The sequence below is a fragment of the Betta splendens genome, chromosome 14 (genome assembly GCF_900634795.4).
Source record: "Betta splendens chromosome 14, fBetSpl5.4, whole genome shotgun sequence".
Lineage (NCBI taxonomy): Eukaryota > Metazoa > Chordata > Actinopteri > Anabantiformes > Osphronemidae > Betta > Betta splendens.
Genome location: NC_040894.2, coordinates 16,523,209 through 16,544,977, shown reverse-complemented (window position 1 = coordinate 16,544,977; position 21,769 = coordinate 16,523,209). Strand labels below are relative to the sequence as shown.

Below are 21,769 nucleotides of genomic sequence, written 5' to 3'. Positions count from 1 at the left end.
CAGTCCCCGCGCACCTCCAGGAGGGGGTCGCGCCAGCTGCAGTCCCCGCGCACCTCCAGGAGGGGGTCGCGCCCGTCGCAGTCCCGGCGGACCTCCAGGAGGGGGTCGCGCCCGTCGCAGTCCCGGCGGACCTCCAGGAGAAGGTCGCGCCAGCTGCAGCGCCCGCGGACCTCCAGGAGGAGGTCGCGCCAGCTGCAGCGCCCGCGGACCTCCAGGAGGAGGTCGCGCCAGCTGCAGCGCCCGCGGACCTCCAGGAGGAGGTCGCGCCAGCTGCAGCGCCCGCGGACCTCCAGGAGGAGGTCGCGCCAGCTGCAGCGCCCGCGCACCTCCAGAAGGAGGTCGCGCCAGCTGCAGTCCCCGCGCACCTCCAGGAGGAGGTCGCGCCAGCTACAGTCCCCGCGCACCTCCAGGAGGGGGGAGGAAGTGAAGTAAAAGAGAAAATAAAGGAGGGGGAGAGAAAGTAGGAAGTAAAGAGCAAAATCAAGGGAGGGGTAGCGAAAGTCGAGAAGTAAGGCGGAAATAAAGGAGGGGGGTCAGCCCGTCGCAGTCCGGCGGACCTCCAGGAGGGGGTCGCGCCCGTCGCAGTCCCGGCGGACCTCCAGGAGGGGGTCGCGCCCGTCGCAGTCCCTGCCGACCCCCAGGAGGGGGTCATTCCCGTCGCAGCTCCCGCTGCACCTGCATCGGTCCCTGGCGGCTCGGCTCCGGCCGCACCTGCATCGGTTCCTGGCGGCTCGGCTCCGGCCGCACCTGCATCGGTTCCTGGCGGCTCGGCTCCGGCCGCACCTGCATCGGTTCCTGGCGGCTCGGCTCCGGCCGCACCTGCATCGGTTCCTGGCGGCTCGGCTCCGGCCGCACCTGCATCGGTTCCTGGCGGCCCGGCTCCGGCCGCACCTGCATCGGTTCCTGGCGGCCCGGCTCCGGCCGCATCAGCATCGGTTCCTGGCGGCCGGCTCCGGCCGCATCTGCACCTGTTTCTCGTCGCGGTGGTCCGAGGAGGACGCCGCTGGTTCCTGTTTCTCGTCGCGGTGGTCCAAGGAGGACGCCGCTGGTTCCTGTTTCTCGTCGCGGTGGTCCAAGGAGGACGCCGCTGGTTCCTGTGTCTCGTCGCGGAGGTCCAAGGAAGACGCCGCTGGTTCCTGTGTCTCGTCGCGGAGGTCCAAGGAAGACGCCGCTGGTTCCTGTGTCTCGTCGCGGAGGTCCAAGGAGGACGTCTCCGGTTCCTGCCTCGTCCTTGTCTCGGCTGCCGGACGGGTGGCCTCGCCCTCGGCGCCTCCTGCTGCGTGGATGGCGCTGCCTCCTGCGGCGACGTCCGCCTCGACTCCTCAGCCCCTCGGATCGGCGTCCGCCTGGAGGACGTCGCCATTCGGGGTGGTCCCCGAGGACGTCTGTCCAGAGCAAGGGCACTAAGAGTGCCACCCGGGCTCAGCGGCGGCTGAGCAGGATCTCGCCGCGCCTTCACCCTCCGTGAGGGAATCCCTGGACTTCGTGTCTTCCCCGTTCGTGGACTTTGTTATGTGGACTCTTGTTTTGGCCCTCCTCCAGTCCTCCCTCCACCCACCCTGCTCGTTCCCCGTGAGGGGTAGGGATTCGGTCCCTCCTCCTGGGACCACCCTTCGCCCGCCCTGGTTTGGGGGGGGGGCTTCCGTGGGCGCCGTGGAAGGCGCCATAGGGGGGGGGGTACTGTCATGATCTGGGTTTTTGTTCTAGTTGTTTCCTGTTGTCACGCCATGTCCTGTTTTATTTTCTTAAACTTCCTGTTCCCTGTCAGCTGTCACTTACCTGTTCCCAGTATCCACACCTGTCAGTAATTACGTAATCACTCTGTGTATTTAGCCACCACCTGTTCCCATAGTCCTTTGCCAGATTGTCGAGTTTCATGAGTTTCGTGAGTTTCCTGAGTGTCTTTAGTTTCCCGAGTTCCTTGAGTCTTCTTGAAGTTTCCCGTGTTTCGTGTTCCGTGTTCCTCGTGTTTTGTTCCCGTTTGCTTTCACCGTCGTTTCCTGCCTGACCCTGGACTACTATCTGACCGTGAGTTTTGCTTTATCCCTGCCTGTACTTTTGCCGTGTCCTTCCGTGTATCGAACCTCGCCTACGTACTGGACTCGAGATCGCCTGCTCCCCTTTGTACCTTTTGCTGAGCCTTTTGTGTATGACCTGGACCGTCTGACTCCGCTTATAGCAATAAACCTGTGTTTGATCATTATCCTGCCTCGGTGCTGTGCATGTGGGTCCTTTATCTGCCGATCCGTGACAGACATAACTACACAAGTATCACCGTTGATGAACTAAGAACAAACAATGTTTGTAACATGTTTCATGTCCTACAGCACAGTTATTTTTTTATTATTATTATTTATAGAGTAAAGGGGCCATCATCCTTGACTGGGATGTTACAATTGAACCATACAATTAATATATTCCTACTATCCATGAACCTTAGGAGTCCGGGTGAGCAAAACCTGGTTATGAGCTATTTAATAGTTGAATGTGACCTCATTGTTAACTTTATATACTTATATTTATAGACTGTTTTATGACTTTCTAATTGCAGAATGGTTGACAGAGAAATGACCACCATGCTGTTTTGAGCCTAGTAGTGTATCTGTGTACTGCTGTGTCCTTCCCTGAATACTTTTCTGTAATGTATATGTCTGCATGCATTCACTAATAGTGGTAGACCCTTCTATTACTTTCTTTTTGATGTACTGTGCAAGTGGTGCAATGGGTCACTCACAGTGAATGGGGAAGGGTCCCACAGCAGCTGTGTGATTGTACAGCACATGTGTGGAAACGCAGGCAAAAACTGGGCGAAGGCCCACATCCTTTTTAGTAGCTGCATACTGGAGGCTGGAAGTACTCGAAGACAGGCCTGTGGCTGGATCCACCTTCATACTGGAAGTGATTAAAATAGCTGCAGAGGAACAGACAGGGAGATAACACAGGACTACAGCTACTGTATAATCGTTTTACACAAAGGCTTAAATACTTATGAGTGGGGGCAATTCTGGGCATTTTCATCTCAAACACATGGGAAACCTAAATATAAATGAAAGCTGTTCCTCAAGCATTTAGAGTATAATTAAAAGCTTGTTATCTTTGGAAGCGTAACCTCTGTAGATTTTACCACAGCTGTCAGATTTACTGTAGATCTAAATGGTAAGTAGTTATACACCGTAGAACACAGAGAAAAAAAGAAATCTTCTCCCTGTCTGGATTTTTCCCTTATAAATACAGTCAGATATCATATATATGTAACCAGGTAACCCTAATAGGTCACAACTCTGGCCTGCATCAACCTACAGAGACCAGGGAGGGCTCATATGAAAGCTTATAGGCTGTAGAACAACCCTAAATTAGCATTCACCGTAACCTAAAAGCTTTTATGTAACAATCTGGGAATGGGTTGGAGATCATTGGCTAGGGGTTGCCTTGGTTACCCCATACATGGTTTGGTCTTGATAGAAGCGGGAGGCTTGCAGCCTTCATCTTGAATCCTCCGTGTTAGTTTTGGTTTTTTTAGTAAGTTTTTGAGCGTTTGGTGACTGCGCTGTGATTGTTGTAGCTGGAAATGATTCAAACAGTTGGAAGGACGGGAGTCTAAGCTTTCAAATGGTGTAGACATATCATAAATCCTAATTCAAGTGGCGGGGTGGGTGTTGACAGTCCAGGGCTGGGCCCTGTGTCTGATAAGAGGTAGCCTTTCTTTAATTTATACATACACACACTGAAACCTACATTGACGTTCACTAGAGGTGTCAAATGTGGAAAGTTATTAATTATTTGTTGTCTATTTAAGTTCCTGGGACATGCAACACTGACATTGTATCTTTCCCTTCACTCTACAGAAGCACTAGCTGGATCTCAGCATTATGTGTGTTGTGATGCTACCTTTCCCATCAGGTAAGAGGGCCTTTCCATTCTTGGTCCACATGACTGTAGCTGGGGGGTTTGCATCAGATGCAATACATGTTCCCACCTTAACAAAAAAAACATGCACAAACGTGTCAAAAAGAAAGACACCTGTTTAAATCAGAGCTTCCTGTTGCTTCACGGTTGTATGGAATCCATATGAACTCTTCTCCCTTGGAGGGTGTGTGCCCTGTAGAAGCCCAGGGTACAGTAGCTTTGGTTTGAGAGTGTTTGTTCAGTTTATGACGACATGCACGGTCTGCGTTTATCACTACTGAGTTCTTATTAATAATTAATGAAGATAAATAAAATGATCATTTTAAGTTAAAATATTTAAAAACATAAACCAAAAAAAAAATAGTGCAAATATTTAGCATTTTAATAGGATTTCTCTGCAATGTTGCTAATATTTATCTGGTTACTGAAGTGTTCTGTCGATTCTGTGCCAGGCTTTTTTCTTCTCTCTGATTTCCCAGACTTCTCTATGATCCCCCCCCTTTGTCACTCACTAATTGAAACCAGTAGCTATTTTGTAAACCTGTGCAATATTCACATTGTGCAATAATCATCTCCCATGTTTCCAGACTTACTCTCACCCAATGACAATTACATTACATCCTTACACTACACTAAGTCACTACATCTCCAGTTTGTACTATGCCAGCTTAACGATGTCTTTTTTCTTTGTTCATTTTAACTGTACTCAGCAGTTTTCCCACTGTGGGACAAATAAAGATTTTCTTATTCTTAAGATCATATTATTAATTATAATATGATTTATCTATCCACACTGTTTTTTAATATGAGCAGTAAAATAAATTTTATGTATTCCAGTGGTGTAACAAATAAGAAGGTCACAACATTACGTTTTAATACAGGGGATCTATTACAGTAGATTAGGCTAGATACTGGATGCCCAGTCACTAAAAGGGTGCTAACGCTCAGTATCACTGAATTAAATCCTCATCTTCAACATGTTAACCAGTGGTGATCAAACCATGTTAGATCCAAATACAGTCAGGTCCATAAATATTGGGACAGCGACACAATTCCAACATTTTTGGCTCTATACACCACCACAATGGATTTGAAATGAAACAAACACGGTGTGCTTTAACTGCAGACTGTCAGCTTTAATTTCAGGGTTTTTACATATAAATCAGGTTAACAGTTTGCATATGTGCCTTCCACTTGTTAAGGGACCAAAAATAATGGGACAGAATAATAAACATAAATCAAACTTTCACTTTTTAATACTTGGTTGTAAATCCTTTTCAGTTATTTACAGCCTGAAGTCTGGAACGCATAGACCTCACCAGACGCTGGGTTTCATCCCTGGGGATGCTCTGCCAGAGTAGCACTGTTGCCTCATAGCTAGAAGTTCCTGGGTTCGATTTCCGGAGGCGGATCGGGTGCTTTTCTGTGTGGATGTTCTCCCCGTGTTTGCGTGGGTTCTCTCCAGGTTCTCCGGCTTCCTCCCATTAAAACCATGCGTTAGGTTGATTGGTCACTCTGTTTATATACATGTATGTGTGGCCCTGTGATGGACTGGCAACCTGTCCGGGGTGTACCCCGCCTCTCGGCCATAGCCAGCCAGGTATAGGCTCCAGCCCCTCCGTGACCCCACGTACAGGATTGAGCGGAATAGAAAATAGATGGATGGATGCTCTGCCAGGCCTCCAATGCAACTGTCTTCAGTTCCTGCTTGGCATTTTCCCTTCAGTTTTGTCTTCAGCAAGTGAAATGCATGCTCAATCGGATTCAGGTCAGGTGACTCACTCGGCCATCGTGTAACATTCCACTTCTTTCCCTTAAGAAACTCTTTGGTTGATTTTGCAGTATGCTTTGGGTCATTCTCCATCTGCACTGTGAAGCGTTGTCCAATGAGTGCTTAAGCATTTGGCTGAATATGAGCAGATAATATTGCCCGAAACACTTCAGAATTGATCCTGCTGCTCTTTTCAGCAGTCAGCAGCTGTTCCTTTCCTTCTTCATACTCTTCTCTTTCACTCTGGTACAAGTCGATCTAGGTCTCATCTGTCCATAGGATGTCCATACGACTGTTTTAGATGTTGTTTGACAAACTCTAATCTGGTCTTCCTCTTTTTGAGGCTTATTAATGGTTTACATTTTGTGGTGAATCCCCTGCATTCACTCTGGTGAAGTCTTCTCTTGATTGTTGACTTTGACACACATACAGCTACCTCCTGGAGAGTGTTCTTGATCTGACGAACTGTTGTGAAGGGTATTTTCTTCACCAGGGACAGAATTCTTCGGTCATCCACCACAGTTGTTTTCCGTGGTCTTCCAGGTCATTTAGTGTCGCTGAGATCACCAGTGCGTTTCTTCTTTTTAAAAATGTTCCAAACTGTCGGTTTGCCCACGCCTAATATTTATGCTATCTCTCTGATGGTTTTCTTTTGTTTGTTCAGCAAATGATGATGGCTTGCTTCACTGATAGTGACAGCTCTTTGGATCTCATCTTGAGAGTTGACAGCAACAGATTTCAAATGCATACAGCACACTTCAAATAAACTCTGGACCGTTTATCTGCTCATTGTAATTGGGATAATAAGGGAATAACACACGCCTGGCCATAGAACAGCTGAGAAGCTAATTGGCCTATTACTTGCACATTTTCTAATGTAATTCCTACACTGTTTACCTGATCTGGATGTAAATACCCTCAAATTAAAGCTGGCAGTCTGCAGTTAAAGCACATCTTGTTTGTTTCATTTCAAATCCATTGTGGTGGTGTATAGAGCCAAAAATGTTGGAATTGTGTCGCTGTCCCAATATTTATGGATCTGACTGTACATACCAGCTCTCATGAAAAAGGCTGCGGCTGTAACTGTGTTTTCTTTTTTTTCTTCTTTTTTTTGTGTGCCCTGTTTTAACAAGCAGCATGTATTAGGCTGAATGTCATATTGTGATGGACAGCTTTTGCTTTTACAAAAGGAGTATATAAGAAAAATATATACTCCTCTTGATTGAATGGTTCGTTTTTTGTTATATTTAGTCCATACTAAATTTATGTGATGTCGTTGGGTTAGAGGACAGGTTGAGTTTGTGCGTGTGTGCGGGGCGAGGGGGAACCAAACAAATCAATGAAACAAAACAATGGATGTACCTTAGGCAGAAACATTCATAGCTAAATAACTGCTGTACTGTGGTTAACTGTTACATTATTGTTAATAATAATAGTATTAAGGTTTGTGCATACACTCATACACACATACAGATGGAGCGGTTCATTTTCGCTAATTTCAGTCGACTGTCAGTCACTCTTCTGACGTTGATCACACACTTATCACACCCTCATCAGCCGACTGTCAGCAGCCCCCCTCCTTGGTCTGTCTGGGGAAGGCGTTAAAAATGTTAATGAGGCCACCCCCATTTTAGCACCAAAGACGCAATTCCAGGGTAAAAAGGTGGAGCTTTAGTATCTGACGTAGAGTTAGGGTCAAACAGCAAGTATAGGCACAGTTCTGAGAACAGGACATAGATCTGATAACGTCAGTTCTACACTGTTTGCTAGGGCAGACAGACAAACAGACAGACAGACAATAGTCTGTGTAAACAGTGAATTAAAAAGTTAAGAAAACTGGAACAGTTGACTTCATTTCAGAATTAAATGTTGTACTAACTTTTTTTTAATCATAGATAAGCATCGGCAGCTCACGCTGCCAAAGCTGCCAAACTAACTTCTGGAGGTTTATCAGTTACTGGCTGTATTAGGTTGAGTTGGACTTCACAAATAAAATTATTAAATTCTCATTCTATATATTATTCTTATTCACTTAAATGTAGTGTGTGTCATTCTGCCTGCTTCAGGAGCTGTTTTAAATTTAAAAAAGAACATTTCAATGTTCTAATCAAGCTTAGATGAACATAACAATAGAGAGCCTCTTTTCAGACAGAACGACCATCCACAGCACTAGTTAGACTGGTTTCACACCACCCCCTTCTCCCCAAAGCACCAGAGTCCTGCAGTGCTGTTACCTGATGTAACATATATATATATATATATATATATATATATATATATATATATATATATATATATATATATATATATATATATATATATATATATATATATATATATATATATATATATATATATATATATATATATATATATCTAGCTCGCTGGATAGCTCAATCGGTAAAGTCACAGGACTTGCATGCAGGGGGTTCCCGGTTCGAATCCTCGTTAGGGCGAATAGGCATCCAGTGTGGGTCCTTGGGCAAGACCCTTCAAGCTACCGCCTACCTCATATCATGAGAGACAATGAACCACATGAGATACCGGCTCAGACGTCGCCCGGTCTAACAAGGTCTGCGTCAGGTGTTGGGGAACCAGAGCACCTTGGCGAGAAGTGGGCTACTGGAACAAGAAAGAAATGGCTGAGATGCGAGAACAAGAGAGAACATTCTGTTGGAATGCTACTACTCAAGTAACCCTAGTCAGAGGGGTTACATGCAAAGAATGTGCGGTGAATGGGAACGGAGAAACCCACAAACCCACACGGCGAAGCAACTAGTAGCTCAGTGTTCCAACATCCACAAACGGCAACTGCTATCACAACTTGAGATTGACGAGATACAACACAATTCCCCGGCAAGGGGAAGCCAGGACGCCAGGTCAGAGGGGAGGTTTCACCATCTCCCCAACCGGAAATTGGGTACGAAGCCCCAATAAGCACAGAAACGCTGAGCGAGGCAGCGACTGACCTGAAAGATGACCTGAAAGATCATGGCGAGATTGAACAGGCAACCCCGAACCCCACCACAACGGCTAAGTGAAGTACCATCAGAAAGTCTCATGGAAGATGTGAATGCAGCATTGAGAGCGATCCCTACCACAACAATCACAGAAACCAATGAGCTGATATACGCTTCAGCATCAGTGATCCTAGAGATGCTTGGCTATAAGAGCAACCATGGGAGCCATGAGAAACAATACCCACCATGGAAACGAAGGTTGGAGGCAAAAATCAAGGCAGCTCGGAGGGAAGTGAGCCAAATGACAGAGGCCCAGAGAGGTGCAATGAAAAGACCAATGCCTAAGAGGTACAGCCAGATGACCATACCTGAAGCACTCGAAACTGCCAAGCAAAGGCTACAAGCCTTGGCCAGCCGCCTAAAGAGATACACCAGAGATAACGAAGCCAGACGAATAAACCGGCTGTTCGCAACACAACCTGCGAAAGTGTACTCTCAATGGCAGGGTAATAACAACAGAGCAAACCCACCAAGGCTGGAAACTGAACAGTACTGGAAGGGTATATGGGAAAGGGAGGCATCACACAACAGTGATGCACAGTGGCTGGTGGATCTGAGGGAAGACCACAGCAACCTCCCTGAACAGAATCCAGTGACTATCACAGTGTCACAGAGTCTCAGGTATGAAAAACTGGACAGCACCTGGCCCTGACATGATCCACGCCTACTGGCTAAAGAAGCTCACTGCAATCCATGAGCGCCTGGCAGCACAAATGAACCAGCTGCTAAGGGATGGGACTCACCCTGAATGGCTAACCGAAGGGCGAACGATCCTGATAATGAAGGATCCCTCAAAGGGCACAGTCCCATCCAACTACCGGCCAATAACCTGTCTCTCCACAACATGGAAGCTCATGTCGGGCATCATCGCAGCTAAGATAAGTGGGCACATGAGTCAATACACGAGCGAAGCACAGAAGGGCATTGGTAAGGATACCAGAGGAGCCAAACACCAACTCCTGGTAGACAGAACAGTCGCCCAAGACTGCAGAATGCGACACACCAACCTGTGCACAGCCTGGATCGACTACAAGAAAGCCTATGACTCAATGCCACACACATGGATCACTGAATGCTTGGAGCTGTACAACTTCAACAGAACTCTAAGGGCCTTCATTGCAAACTCGATGAGGTTGTGGAGAACCACCCTTGAAGCCAATGGGAAGCCACTTGCCCAAGTATCCATCAAATGTGGCATATACCAAGGAGATGCACTGTCCCCACTGCTGTTCTGCATAGGTCTGAACCCCCTGAGCCAAATAATAAACAAGACTGGCTATGGATACCGACTCCGGAACGGGACCACCATAAGTCACCTCCTCTACATGGATGACATCAAGCTGTACGCCAAGAGTGAGCGAGACATCGACTCGCTGATCCACACCACCAGAATCTACAGCTCGGACATCGGGATGTCATTCGGACTCGAGAAATGTGGGAGGATGGTGACAAAGAGAGGCAAGGTAATCCACACAGAAGGGGTCTCACTCCCAGAAGGAACAATAGCAGACATTGAGGACAATTACAAGTACCTTGGAATACCACAGGCAAACGGCAACCTTGAACAGGCAACAAGGAATGCGGCAACAGCCAAATACCTCCAACGAGTAAGGCAAGTCCTAAGAAGCCAGCTCAATGGCAAGAACAAATCCCGGGCAATAAACAGCTACGCTCTGCCAGTGATCAGATACCCTGCAGGAATAATAAGGTGGCCAAAGGAAGAGATACAGACCACAGATGTTAAGACACGAAAGCTCCTCACCATGCATGGAGAGTTCCACCCCAAATCCAGCACCCTGAGACTGTACTCTAGCCACAAGGAAGGAGGCCGAGGACTAGTGAGCGTGAGAGCCACTATCCAGGATGAAACATCCAAGATCCATAAGTACATCAAGGATAAGGCCCCGACAGATGACGTGCTGAGTGAATGTCTCAGGCAGTGGAGAACAGAGGATGAGATGCTGGAAGAGGGACCATCATGGGAGGACAAGCCCTTGCACGGGATGTACCACCGGAACATAACTGAAGTGGCTGATCTCAACAAATCCTACCAATGGCTTGAAAGGGCTGGGCTGAAGGACAGCACAGAGGCACTCATCCTGGCTGCACAGGAGCAGGCCCTGAGCACCAGAGCCATAGAGATCTACCACACCAGACAAGACCCAAGGTGTAGACTGTGCAAAGAGGCCCCTGAGACGGTCCAGCACATAACTGCAGGGTGTAAGATGCTGGCAGGGAAAGCATACATGGAACGCCATAACCAAGTGGCTGGCATAGTATACAGGAACATCTGCGCGGAGTATGGACTGGAAACCCCAAGGTCAAAGTGGGAAACACCTCCCAAGGTGGTAGAGAACGAGCGAGCCAAGATCCTGTGGGACTTCCAGATCCAGACTGACAGAATGGTAATGGCAAACCAACCAGACATTGTGGTGGTGGATAAAGAGCAGAGGAAAGCCGTAGTGGTGGATGTGGCAATACCAAGCGATGGCAACATCAGGAAAAAGGAACATGAGAAACTAGAGAAATACCAAGGGCTCAGAGAAGAACTGGAGAAGGCTTGGAAGGTGAAGGCCACAGTGGTGCCTGTGGTGATCGGAGCACTAGGGGCTGTGACCCCCAAACTGGAGGAGTGGCTACGACAGATCCCTGGAAAAACATCCGAAATCTCAGTCCAGAAAAGTGCAGTCCTAGGAACAGCATATATATATATATATTATATATATATTATATATATATATAATATATATATATATATATATATATATATATATATATATATATATATATGCAACGAAAACGAAAATTTGCCGCTCCATCTGTACATATTCATAAACATATACATACACACATTATTATACATAATCACATAATACTTCAATAATAGACGTGACTACCATACCTACCAACTACCATAATCAGACATTATTGATAGTGATAATGATAAGTACCAGTAATACTTACAGCTAAGTTTAGAAAGCCTGTTTATCAGCTCTGGTGTTGAGTGACCCACTACAAGGTTAGTAAAGGTGCAACATAACATTGTTCACCAAAAGGGTGAGACAGTTGTTGGTGCATGAACAATGCCACTTGTGACAGACAGGGTGATGGCAGGAGCCCGGCCGCTACACCCAGTCAACTGACACAACCTAAATCTTACCAGATTACTAGATTACTCTATCTCTCTAATTATTCTTAGTTATCAGTTTCCAGGCCAAAAACAGACTCGTAACTCAATAGGAAAGGTTTCCTTCTCAGTATTTCCCACTAGCCCAGGAGATCTGGGTCCTAAACCTGGTATGCAGACTAATTAAGAATGGAAAGAGACTTCAACTCAGGGACAAAGTTCTGATTCAGATGCACCAGAACCTTTAACTGCCATAAAACTGATGCCATTGTGTTAAATAAACAAAAATGTTGTCTATTTTTTTGATGGAAGATTGGTTTACCCGCTAACTTGCACGTCAAGTTGTCATGTGGTTACAAAATGTTACAAATCCAGAAATAATCTTGAAGATGTCTGTACAGCAGTGGAAACCCAATTATTTTCATATACTACATAGAAAAACTAACAAAGCTTTTTTGTGTCTAGTGATTATGTGGTGAATTGGGACAACAACAAACTTACTGTGCAGCACTAATACAATGGTCTTCAGTGACTCTTACCATTGTTGGTGTGTCTTTGTGCAACACATCAGGATGGTCTATGATGTCAACTGATGACGGCTTCTCTGCAAAAACACAAGGTGCACAAAGGTTTTTCAATAGGTGTGTGGTTTTACAAGTGTCGACATAACTGTCGGCAGCTTGACATGCTTGATTTGTCTTATTTTGATTATTTTTGGTCATACCGTGTTTCTGTTCTGATTACATTACTGCAAATGTTTTCACCTGTGGTCTCTGAGTGTGTGTATTTAAGCCACAGTTCTCCAGAGTGACAGAGTTGACCTAACACGTGTTTGATCCCTAACTGACCTTTTGTTTGAGACACTTCTGCTACTTATCCAAAGATAAGGAGACCAGTGACTCTTTCTTCTACAACAGGACTGTGAGTCTAACATAAACACCACCCATATAATGCCTCAATGCTAAGTGTTACATCAAAAGACGATGGACGCACTCATGGCTGAACTCAACAGGATTCCCCCTCTTCATCATGACTTCAAACCTGGAACTGTCACATTTATCACTTGTAAAATTCCTTTCCAGGATCCCCTGGAGCCTTACCCAGCTGGCTATGGGCGAGAGGCAGGGTACACCCTGGACGGGTCGCCAGTCCATCGCAGGGCAACCTGGACTGGTTCGTGTACAATGTTTATTCACTAACTTACATAAAAATAAAATTATTAAATTATTCAGAGATTCAGAGACAGGATTGAGGGACATGAAGCCACATTGACCCCCATTGGTGGGAACAACAAATGTCCCTATGCAACACTTCACCATGTGTTCCTTTGTTTGTTAGGAAAGTTAAAATTTTAGAGGTCATAATTACCTGCTAGTTCTGTACACAATGCATATATATTGATGCCATCAGATAAGATCCATAGACATGGTAATTTTCTTATGATAACTCAACACTATAATAATTTAATCCAGATTAAGACTATTTTACTTGTAGTTGTTTTACAATATGTTACTACATACTGTAGTGGCGAAACAATTTATCATGTAATAACATTCCAACCTTTGCAACATCAGCAGAACGCCATCTGAGATTCCAATCGTTATATGTATTTGATTATCATTGTTTATGCATTCTTAATCTTCATGTTGATTGAAATGTCAGAATGCATGTTTGTTGTGTTGTAGTGTGATGTTACTTTGAGCTTGCCGGAAAGAGAGAAGTATAATTGATCCCAAATGTAGGATTTATTTAAGTATGATAATCTGATAAGGTGAGCGGTGCAACTTTACCCCAAGGTTCGGCCATGACCTGCATGCACTCCTCGCCTCTTAAACCTAGTGACGCCCACAAGATATTTAGTCAGGGACAAACTTTGTCCTAGAATTCCATCTTCATCTCAACTACTTAACCTTCTTTCTTTTATCCTTAAGCGAGTCAATTTTCTTTAACTTTTGATTCTTAATCTCTGTAACTTCTTTTAAAGTAGAACCTCGAACAAACTGTGATTTTGGATTAATTAGAAAGCCAATTTAAGCGACGCCAACTGAACTGAGATTTTATCCAACAACTAAACAACTTTGGCTCCAGTCAATTTTACCGCTTAAGCTGAAAGGAAGTGCTCTTCTCTCAGACTTAGCTGATGTTCTCACATGACCCAGGCCTATTTCACTAAGCCATAACAATCTTAGGCCACAAGATTCCATAGTGACACAACAAACCTATTCCAGGAGCTCTGGTGATTGGATGTGGAGGAACTTCTCACTGCACGGTACCAAAGGATGCTAAAGCTTCCTACTGCTTTGGACAGGCAAGATAAAATATCTCTTAATTTTACTGAGAATGCCGGTGTTTACTTAAAGTGCTGAAAGGAGCCTTCCAAGTTCAGTAGTAACTGTTGGATATTTAGAGGTAAATAACAAAGGCTCTTTCTTCTGGCCCAAATTCATCACACTCATTCACAGGTTCATTCACCTGTTTATTTAAAGTGTTCATTTTACTCCTCACACAAACACATTCATTCACGCCATTTCGCCTGTTCATTCATTGCTGGTTGTTTTATGTTTACTGCTCTGAAGATTTTATTATTTGTTTTACCCTTGCATATATTCATATCCTTTTATTAATATATTCCCTAGTATTAGCATAATAAAACTTTAAAGGTGCCTGCACATGAAAAAATTAACTTTTTAGACATTCTGGTATGTTTATTTGACTCCCTGGTTCACGTTAAGACACTCCTGGTGTGTTAGAAGTACGCCCCCTACCTATTTCACATTTTTGAGAGTTTATCCAATCCGGTTCAAGAACCATCGTTTCAAATTTGGCGGACTATGTACATCTGCATTCTCTTGACCACTCACAGAACCAGCTTCAAACCTCAACCTTCAAGCCCAGACAAACCTGATCTATATTATTGTCTATATATTTACTCTGTATCCAGTTGGTCAACTCATTTTGAAATTTTAGTCTGTTGACAGGTAATTTGTAATTCTCGTGTTATGGTGCAGATTATGTGGAAAATGTGATGGAGACCATCTTTAATAAAGTCCTGCTGGACCCAGGTCGTTATATAGAGGACCTTATTAACATCCCTGTCCCACCAGCCCTTTGAGCAGAATTTGAGCAACCTGACAGAAAGGAGGTCAATAATGTCATGCCACGATTTAACAAACCAGCACTATAAAAGCTAAGTTGAAAACGTGTTTGCCCCAAACACCATTAAAACTGATATAACTACCTCTATATATTGTTTACATTTGTAAAGGTTGTGAGATACATAGAAAACACTGGACATTTCATTAATCTTCTATTCTATTCTCTATACCTCCTAGAGTGGTGTCAAGAAAAAAACAGCTGCATCCTCCATCTGTACAACAGCTGCACTGCTTTCGATGTCTTCCAAAACATGATGAAGACAAAAAAGATCCTCACATCTCCCAAGCCAACTGCCCATGATTGTACCTGTTCCACTTCAAAAACTATGCTTTCAACATAACTATGAATCCTACCCATTCATTTTGTGGTCTGCACATTGAGCTGTGAATGTAACTTATCCAGCATTATAGTGCTGGTGCATTGGTTGACAATAAAGTTGGCTTTGACTATTGCTGTTTCACTGAACAGTTTTTAAAGGGAAAACAGACAAATGTTTTATAACATTTCAACTTTTATTGAGGTATTGCCTCAAAAACAATAATTTAGGCATTTTACATGTGGTCTAAGTCCAGCATAGTTGCCTTGTCCCTCAGGAAACACTGCCCTGATCCAGACCAGGGAAAATGCATGAGAACTTGGACTCTTCACCCTAGAAGTCCCCAGCACCAGCTGACAAGACTTCTCTAGATTAGATACCTGCAACGACTTGAGATACACACAGACATAGTAATGTCAAATTTATGAAAAAAAAACAATAACTACATTTCTATTAGTTATATATTAGCACTTGATATATCATACACCTTACTAAAAGTAATTACAAATATATTAGGTCAATATGTATTTAGAACCAAAACTATGTTTGTAGACCAGAGTTCCCAGGTTCGTTATGATTAATCCGTAAATAGTAAAATGTTCTCAAATTGTTTAATTTTGGGAGATACTGATTTATTCCATGCATGTGTAATTGTCTGATATACTGTATATTAAATGTTTTCTGTAATAAATACACATTCAATTATACTGGCTCCAGTCGTGGATCATCAACCATACATGACAGTAGGTTTGGCAACTGGTTCAGGCGTCTTCAGGTAAGATTTATCGAAATTTTAATTGAAATATTTAATAAAAGCAATAAACACATGCAATATCTTGACAGCAATAGTTGCTGTCACACCATGCCTCTGTAGGCATTCACCGTTCCCACATTGGCACTTAATTACAAATACGGCAAAATATAAGCTGCAGCTAAGGACCCCATTATGGAAAAAATATGTTGACACAGCAGCAGCACAAAAAAGAAAAAAAAACATAAAATGAGTTTATATTTGTTTATCGAGCTATGCTCCCAAACAGGCTATAGTCGTGTTATGAATATTCTGTTGTATTAATTCAGGCTGCTTATTGGCAAACATTACTATTAGCGTTAGCAACTAATCAAGTTGCTTATTATATAAATCAATAAATTAAATTAAATGTGAAATTGCCAGTTAGACGTACCTTGCGCCATTCAAAGTGTAACCACTTCAACAGCGTTACATTTGACTTTAGAGTCAGATTTTGGATACAAGGTATGGTTGAACTCCACTTCAAGGACGAGGTAGCCAGTTTTGCTGTTACAGTGGATTCAGTGACCGTGACTTCTGATCCCTGCCGCAGATCACGGCTATGAGCTTCCTCAAAGGGGTGTGGCGATCAACTTCGCTTGCGACACACTCCGAAAACAGAGCATTGTGGACGAGAGCTTAAAACACACATTTTCAGACGGGCCGTGTGGGCGATCTACAGCGCTTTTTGGCATGAAAAGTTACAGACACCTTACTGAGACATCAAGGTCCAATCCTTTAACATTGTGTAGCATGAAAAAAGCATGTGCATGGACCTTTAAAAGATCTGGTTTTGTATTCATTGTTCTTTAGACAACGACAAAGGTCACTGCCACGACAAGAACTCATGACATTAGAGACTGATTTGGTTCTATTCTATCAAAGAAATTGTGATTACTATTAATCATAAGTATTAACTCACTAAATTGACATCTGGCATTTGTCTAGATTAATAAAAGTATGGTTTCAGCTTTAAAACAAACCTGGTGCCCCTATTTCGAGGAATATTAATGTCACTGCATTAATATTAAATTATTGAATTGAATCCGCTACAACTGTTTTCCATATGATAAGTGCATGAAGTGTTTGCTCATGAAACTGACGCAGGCATCAAGTTTCCCTCCTCCTGTCACCATCATGAAACTAAGTGACTGTAAGGTGTAAAAAGACTTTTATTCACTGTTTTGGGATGCACCATTGGTTTCCACAGAGGATCAGACATGCCAGATACTGCTCCGTGGCCAACCACGGACCTTTTCCCCATACACCAACCCTTCCGAACCTCAGTCTCTGTGTTGTCAAAAAGGATCATCTGCATCGGTACCATAACCTTTACTCTTCTTCATCGCCATACCTCTACTACAGTTATGCAAACCAGCCAACTGCCACTACTGCTCAAATTCTTCCTTTCCCTTCACTGTTTAATAGGAAGTAAAGTCACGCTGCTCTCACTTGGTCTAACTGTTTATATGACGCCTCCACAAGGGGTTTCAGCATCTCGCCTTTTGTTTCACATTTAGTTCATTTAGTGAATAAACCTCGTTAAAATACAAGCCGGTTCTGATTGTTGATTCTTTAAGGTCCGAACTGCTCTTCTTTTGAGCATCTATCCAGTACATGATAATAAAACGATCCATTTATTGGGATAGGCTTTAGCACCCCCCACGACCCCTATGGAAATAAGCAGTAGAAGATGGATGGATTAGTGTCAAGTGTTGTGCATGAGCTTACTGTAAACAGCAACAATGGTGCGGTACTCCATAAGGTTAGTGCCTGAGACCACCATGCAGGTAAAGGTCCTCTGGTCCGTAAGTGTTGCCTTGCTGATGAGCAGGCTGAAGCTGTCATCAATGCTGATACGCGTGGCATAGTCATCCGTGGCCTGAACTGTGGCCTGCTCTGCATGAGCCTGTTTGATCAGCAGATCCCCAGAGGAGCCGTCTTTTTGTTCCTACAGACAAAAAGAGACACATATGATAGAAGGGTGTGACATTACACCTCACCATGCTTGATTTAAAATCAGGCTTTGCATAACAATTATGTATAAGCATTGGGACATAAAACACAACTAGAAAAAGTAATTTTAAAGAAATTATGTGGAAGAGTTGTTCTGTTGCTGAAAAGATTACAAATTATGCTATGCTGATTACCACACACATTGACAACGACAAAGAAAGTTGACCAAGGGACATTGTTGACGATCACAAAAAGTTAACTAAGCTGAAAAGCTGATTAAAAGAGAAATTTCATAAAAGGCGTTTTTTTGGCCTGTCAGTCAAACTGTTTTGAGTTACGTGGAGACAAAAGGTGGCAAAATCAGCTTCGGCCATGCTAACCAGGCTTGCTCCAGCAAAACCATAATGGTTATCACTAAAATAAACATACTTTATAAATGCCAAGGCTTCAATAAACAAGTGTAAATTTTATGTTTAAGGATGAAAGATTGTGACCACACTTGCAATTTGTATGACTATCCCTGTGAAAAAATATGTTCATAGAGTGAAAAATGTGGCTTAAAAAAACCTGTCCTCACACTCCAGCTGTGACATCAGGCACTCTAGCTCATGCAATACACACTAATAGAAAAGCTGCAAAATGTAGGAAGAAAGGTATGAGGTGGAATAAGTTATGAGCGATGTTAAAACAACAATGCACATGGACAAAATTAACTAATTAATATTTCAGAATCAGAACCAGAAAAAGCTTTATTGCCAGGTCCTGTAGAGTACACTTTACAGAACTAGGAACTTGTCTTGGTCAGGTCAGGCAGTCGTCTATGGCGCCACATCTCATATGACAGTGGAAGCAAGTTGCAGCACAAAACAATACAATGCAAAAACACACACACACACAGTGGCACACAGTACAAGTAGAATTCTTGCTGGAAATTTTTTTTTTGATATATCAGTATAAATGGATAAGGTTGGAGAGCAGACGGTGAGACTCTAAGACGGGGGGGTATCTGCATCAGTATAGTAAAGTGTTGCTTATAGATGTATGACCGAGGCCAACCAAGATGTTTACAAGCCAGTCCAACAGCTGTCCTTAAAGGGAGACACAAGAAGGGAAAGACAATAGAGGCACAGCTGGTGAGCTAGATTGGAGGAAGGGAGGGGTAAGGGAGAACATACTGTATGAATAATACAGAATATAGAATACAGAATAATACACAGCCAATTCTAATAGCATTTTAGCGATTCATGAATAATTTGTCCAGATATTAGTCCTAACGGTTAGAACTCAGAGCTTCATCGCCTCGTTTGGGTCCATGGGGTACCCGTGACACCTTCTCAAGCCTGTGAGACAAGGCTGACAGCATAGTAACCAAGTGTTCAGTCTGTCTGCAGATGTTATTCGGCTGTCTCTTATCATCCTCCAAACGGGCTGAGATCTTACTAGTCAGTCCTAGCCTACTCGTCAGTCTTAACAGAACGGGCTGAGGTGTTACTGATCAGTCCTTTAATCTGGGAAATCTTCTGATGTAATTCTTACGAACGAGCTGAGATGTTACTTGTCAGTCCATCAATCTGGGCCATCCTCTGGTGTAATTCTTTCAGCCGAGTATCCCTGGACCCCCGGAGCATTTGTAACTCCACGTGCCAATTGTGAGAAAACTTTGTCCAATGCACTGAGTGACCAATGTTACAACTGCTTCATTAAAGGCTCATGTTCAGCCCAGTTAAGAGCAACCTTGGGTACAAGTGACTAAATGGTCACAAATACAAAGGACTGCTGTAAAGCACCATGGAAACAGGCTGCTGGGACAGACTCCCTGGTTCCCAGGACCTAGTAGATGCACAAGGAGGACCAGAGCTGCTGTTACAGACAAACACTGACAGAAAGAATGTAATGAAGAGAATGAAACCTCAGTGTATTCCAGCGCAAATAAGATTACAGAGGCTCTAACCTTTCTCATGGTGTCCAAATCGAATGATTCCTGTTATTTTGGAACTTCTTTATTTATTCTTCTTTCAAACATATAATTGGATAGAATTTAAAATTATCCTACTCAACTACAAAGTACTTAATGATAAAGCTGCTTCTTATGTTAAAGACCTCAGTTCTTTATGCTCCCAGCAGAACACTTTGTTCTCAGAGCGCTGGGCTACTTGTTTTTCCTAGACTCTTTAAATGTAGAACGGGAGGCAGAGCTTTTAGCTACCAAGCTCCTCCCCTGTGGAACCAGCTCCTTGTTCAAGTTCGAGAAACTGACACACTCTCCACCTTTAAGATCAGGCTTAAAACCTTCCTTTTTGATAAAGCTTATAGTTAGAGATGGTTCAGGTCACTGGCAATGATTGTTAGTCACAGGAACCATCTCTTAGTTAAGCTGCAATAGACATAGACTGCTGGGGGACTTAATTTATACACTGAGCTCCTCTGTTTCCTTCTACCTCTTCTGTCCAATAACCTCCCATCATTGTCCCATGTTTAACTAACCTTGTCTCTTTCTCTCCAGCAGTTGTGCTTCTCCCCCGCTCTCCCTCTCTCCTCCACTCTGTCCTCATCTACAGGTATCATCGAACTCAGAGCTTTGTGTCTGTGATGGGCAGCTGCAGATCCAACCATCCTGCCTGTATCTAGTCTCTGGTCCAACCATCCTGCCTGTATTTAGTCTCTGGTCCAACCATCCTGCCTGTGCTCTGTTGTTGCTTGTTGTTGTTGCTGTGCTTTTCTCTCTCTCTCTCCCCTCACCCCAACCGGTCGAGGCAGATGGCTGCCCACATCCAGCCTGGCTCTGCCGGAAGTTTCTTCCTCGTTAGAGAGGGAGTTTTTCCTCTCCACTGTTTCTGTCAAATTAAAGGCTTGCTGTATGTGGGATCTGTTGGGTTTAGTTGTCTAAGGTCTTAAACCTTACTTTGTAAAGTGCCTTGAAATAACTTTGTTGTGATTTGGCGCTATATAAATAAAATTGAATTGAATTGATTTGAATATAAATGCAGTTAATACATCAACACACATAATTTTGCACATATACATAAAAATGCATTTCAGCTTTCAATTGACCTAGTACATGACTGAATGAAGAAGGAAGACGTTAGTCTTATCTAGTCCTACCCCATGACCTCACCTTTTAATGAATGTTTTAACCCATAATGTTGTAACCACTCAGAGACATGAAATGCCTTCATCACCATATTTACCTGTCATTAATTTTGCAATGTTGCTCTCTGGTGGTAAAGACTTAGTCTGCCCTGAACCTATCTTTCAGAGTTCAGCGTTTTCGTACCTTAGATTTCTTGTTCCGGCCAAAACAATTAACCTACTACTTTTCACGAATGTCTCCGCAAAATATCTAATAAATAACAAATAGTAAGTTAGATTTTATTCAGGAAACAAACAAATGTCATGTCTCCATGATGTTTCTCTCCTGCAACCAATCTGGTCATCCAGTTATGGTAAACCCAAATGATTTTGTCCATAGTGAAGCTGTTTTTAAAGGCAGTCGATGTAGTACCCAGATAGCCTTGTAGCTATTTTTGACATTGGAGAAGACCATGTCCAACATATTTACTCAGCAAGGCAGCACAGCTGAATTCCCCAGGGACAACATACACAGTCTTGGGATACTTGTCTTGTTGGCTACTAATAATGCCAGAAAAGGTCCCAGGGCTGAGTTATGGTTAGAATCAGGTTGCCAGGGTAACAGGCAACTCTCTCAGGAGGTAAAAGGCCTACATTT

The 21,769-nt window shown here is 43.7% G+C and overlaps 1 protein-coding gene across 4 annotated transcripts in view; it reads right to left on the bottom strand.

The window, feature by feature from the left end:
* alcama (activated leukocyte cell adhesion molecule a) overlaps positions 1-21,769 on the bottom strand; it is a 64,265-nt gene that overhangs the window by 16,091 nt on the left and 26,405 nt on the right. For all 4 annotated transcript variants that reach the window (XM_055514365.1, XM_029173538.3, XM_055514367.1 and 1 more), the window contains 4 exons: positions 17,818-18,037; positions 12,364-12,428; positions 3,889-3,976; positions 2,735-2,911 (listed from right to left, as the gene is read on the bottom strand). In XM_055514365.1, the coding sequence (XP_055370340.1) occupies positions 2,735-2,911; positions 3,889-3,976; positions 12,364-12,428; positions 17,818-18,037 (550 nt within the window). The remainder of the gene's footprint in view (positions 1-2,734; positions 2,912-3,888; positions 3,977-12,363; positions 12,429-17,817; positions 18,038-21,769) is intronic.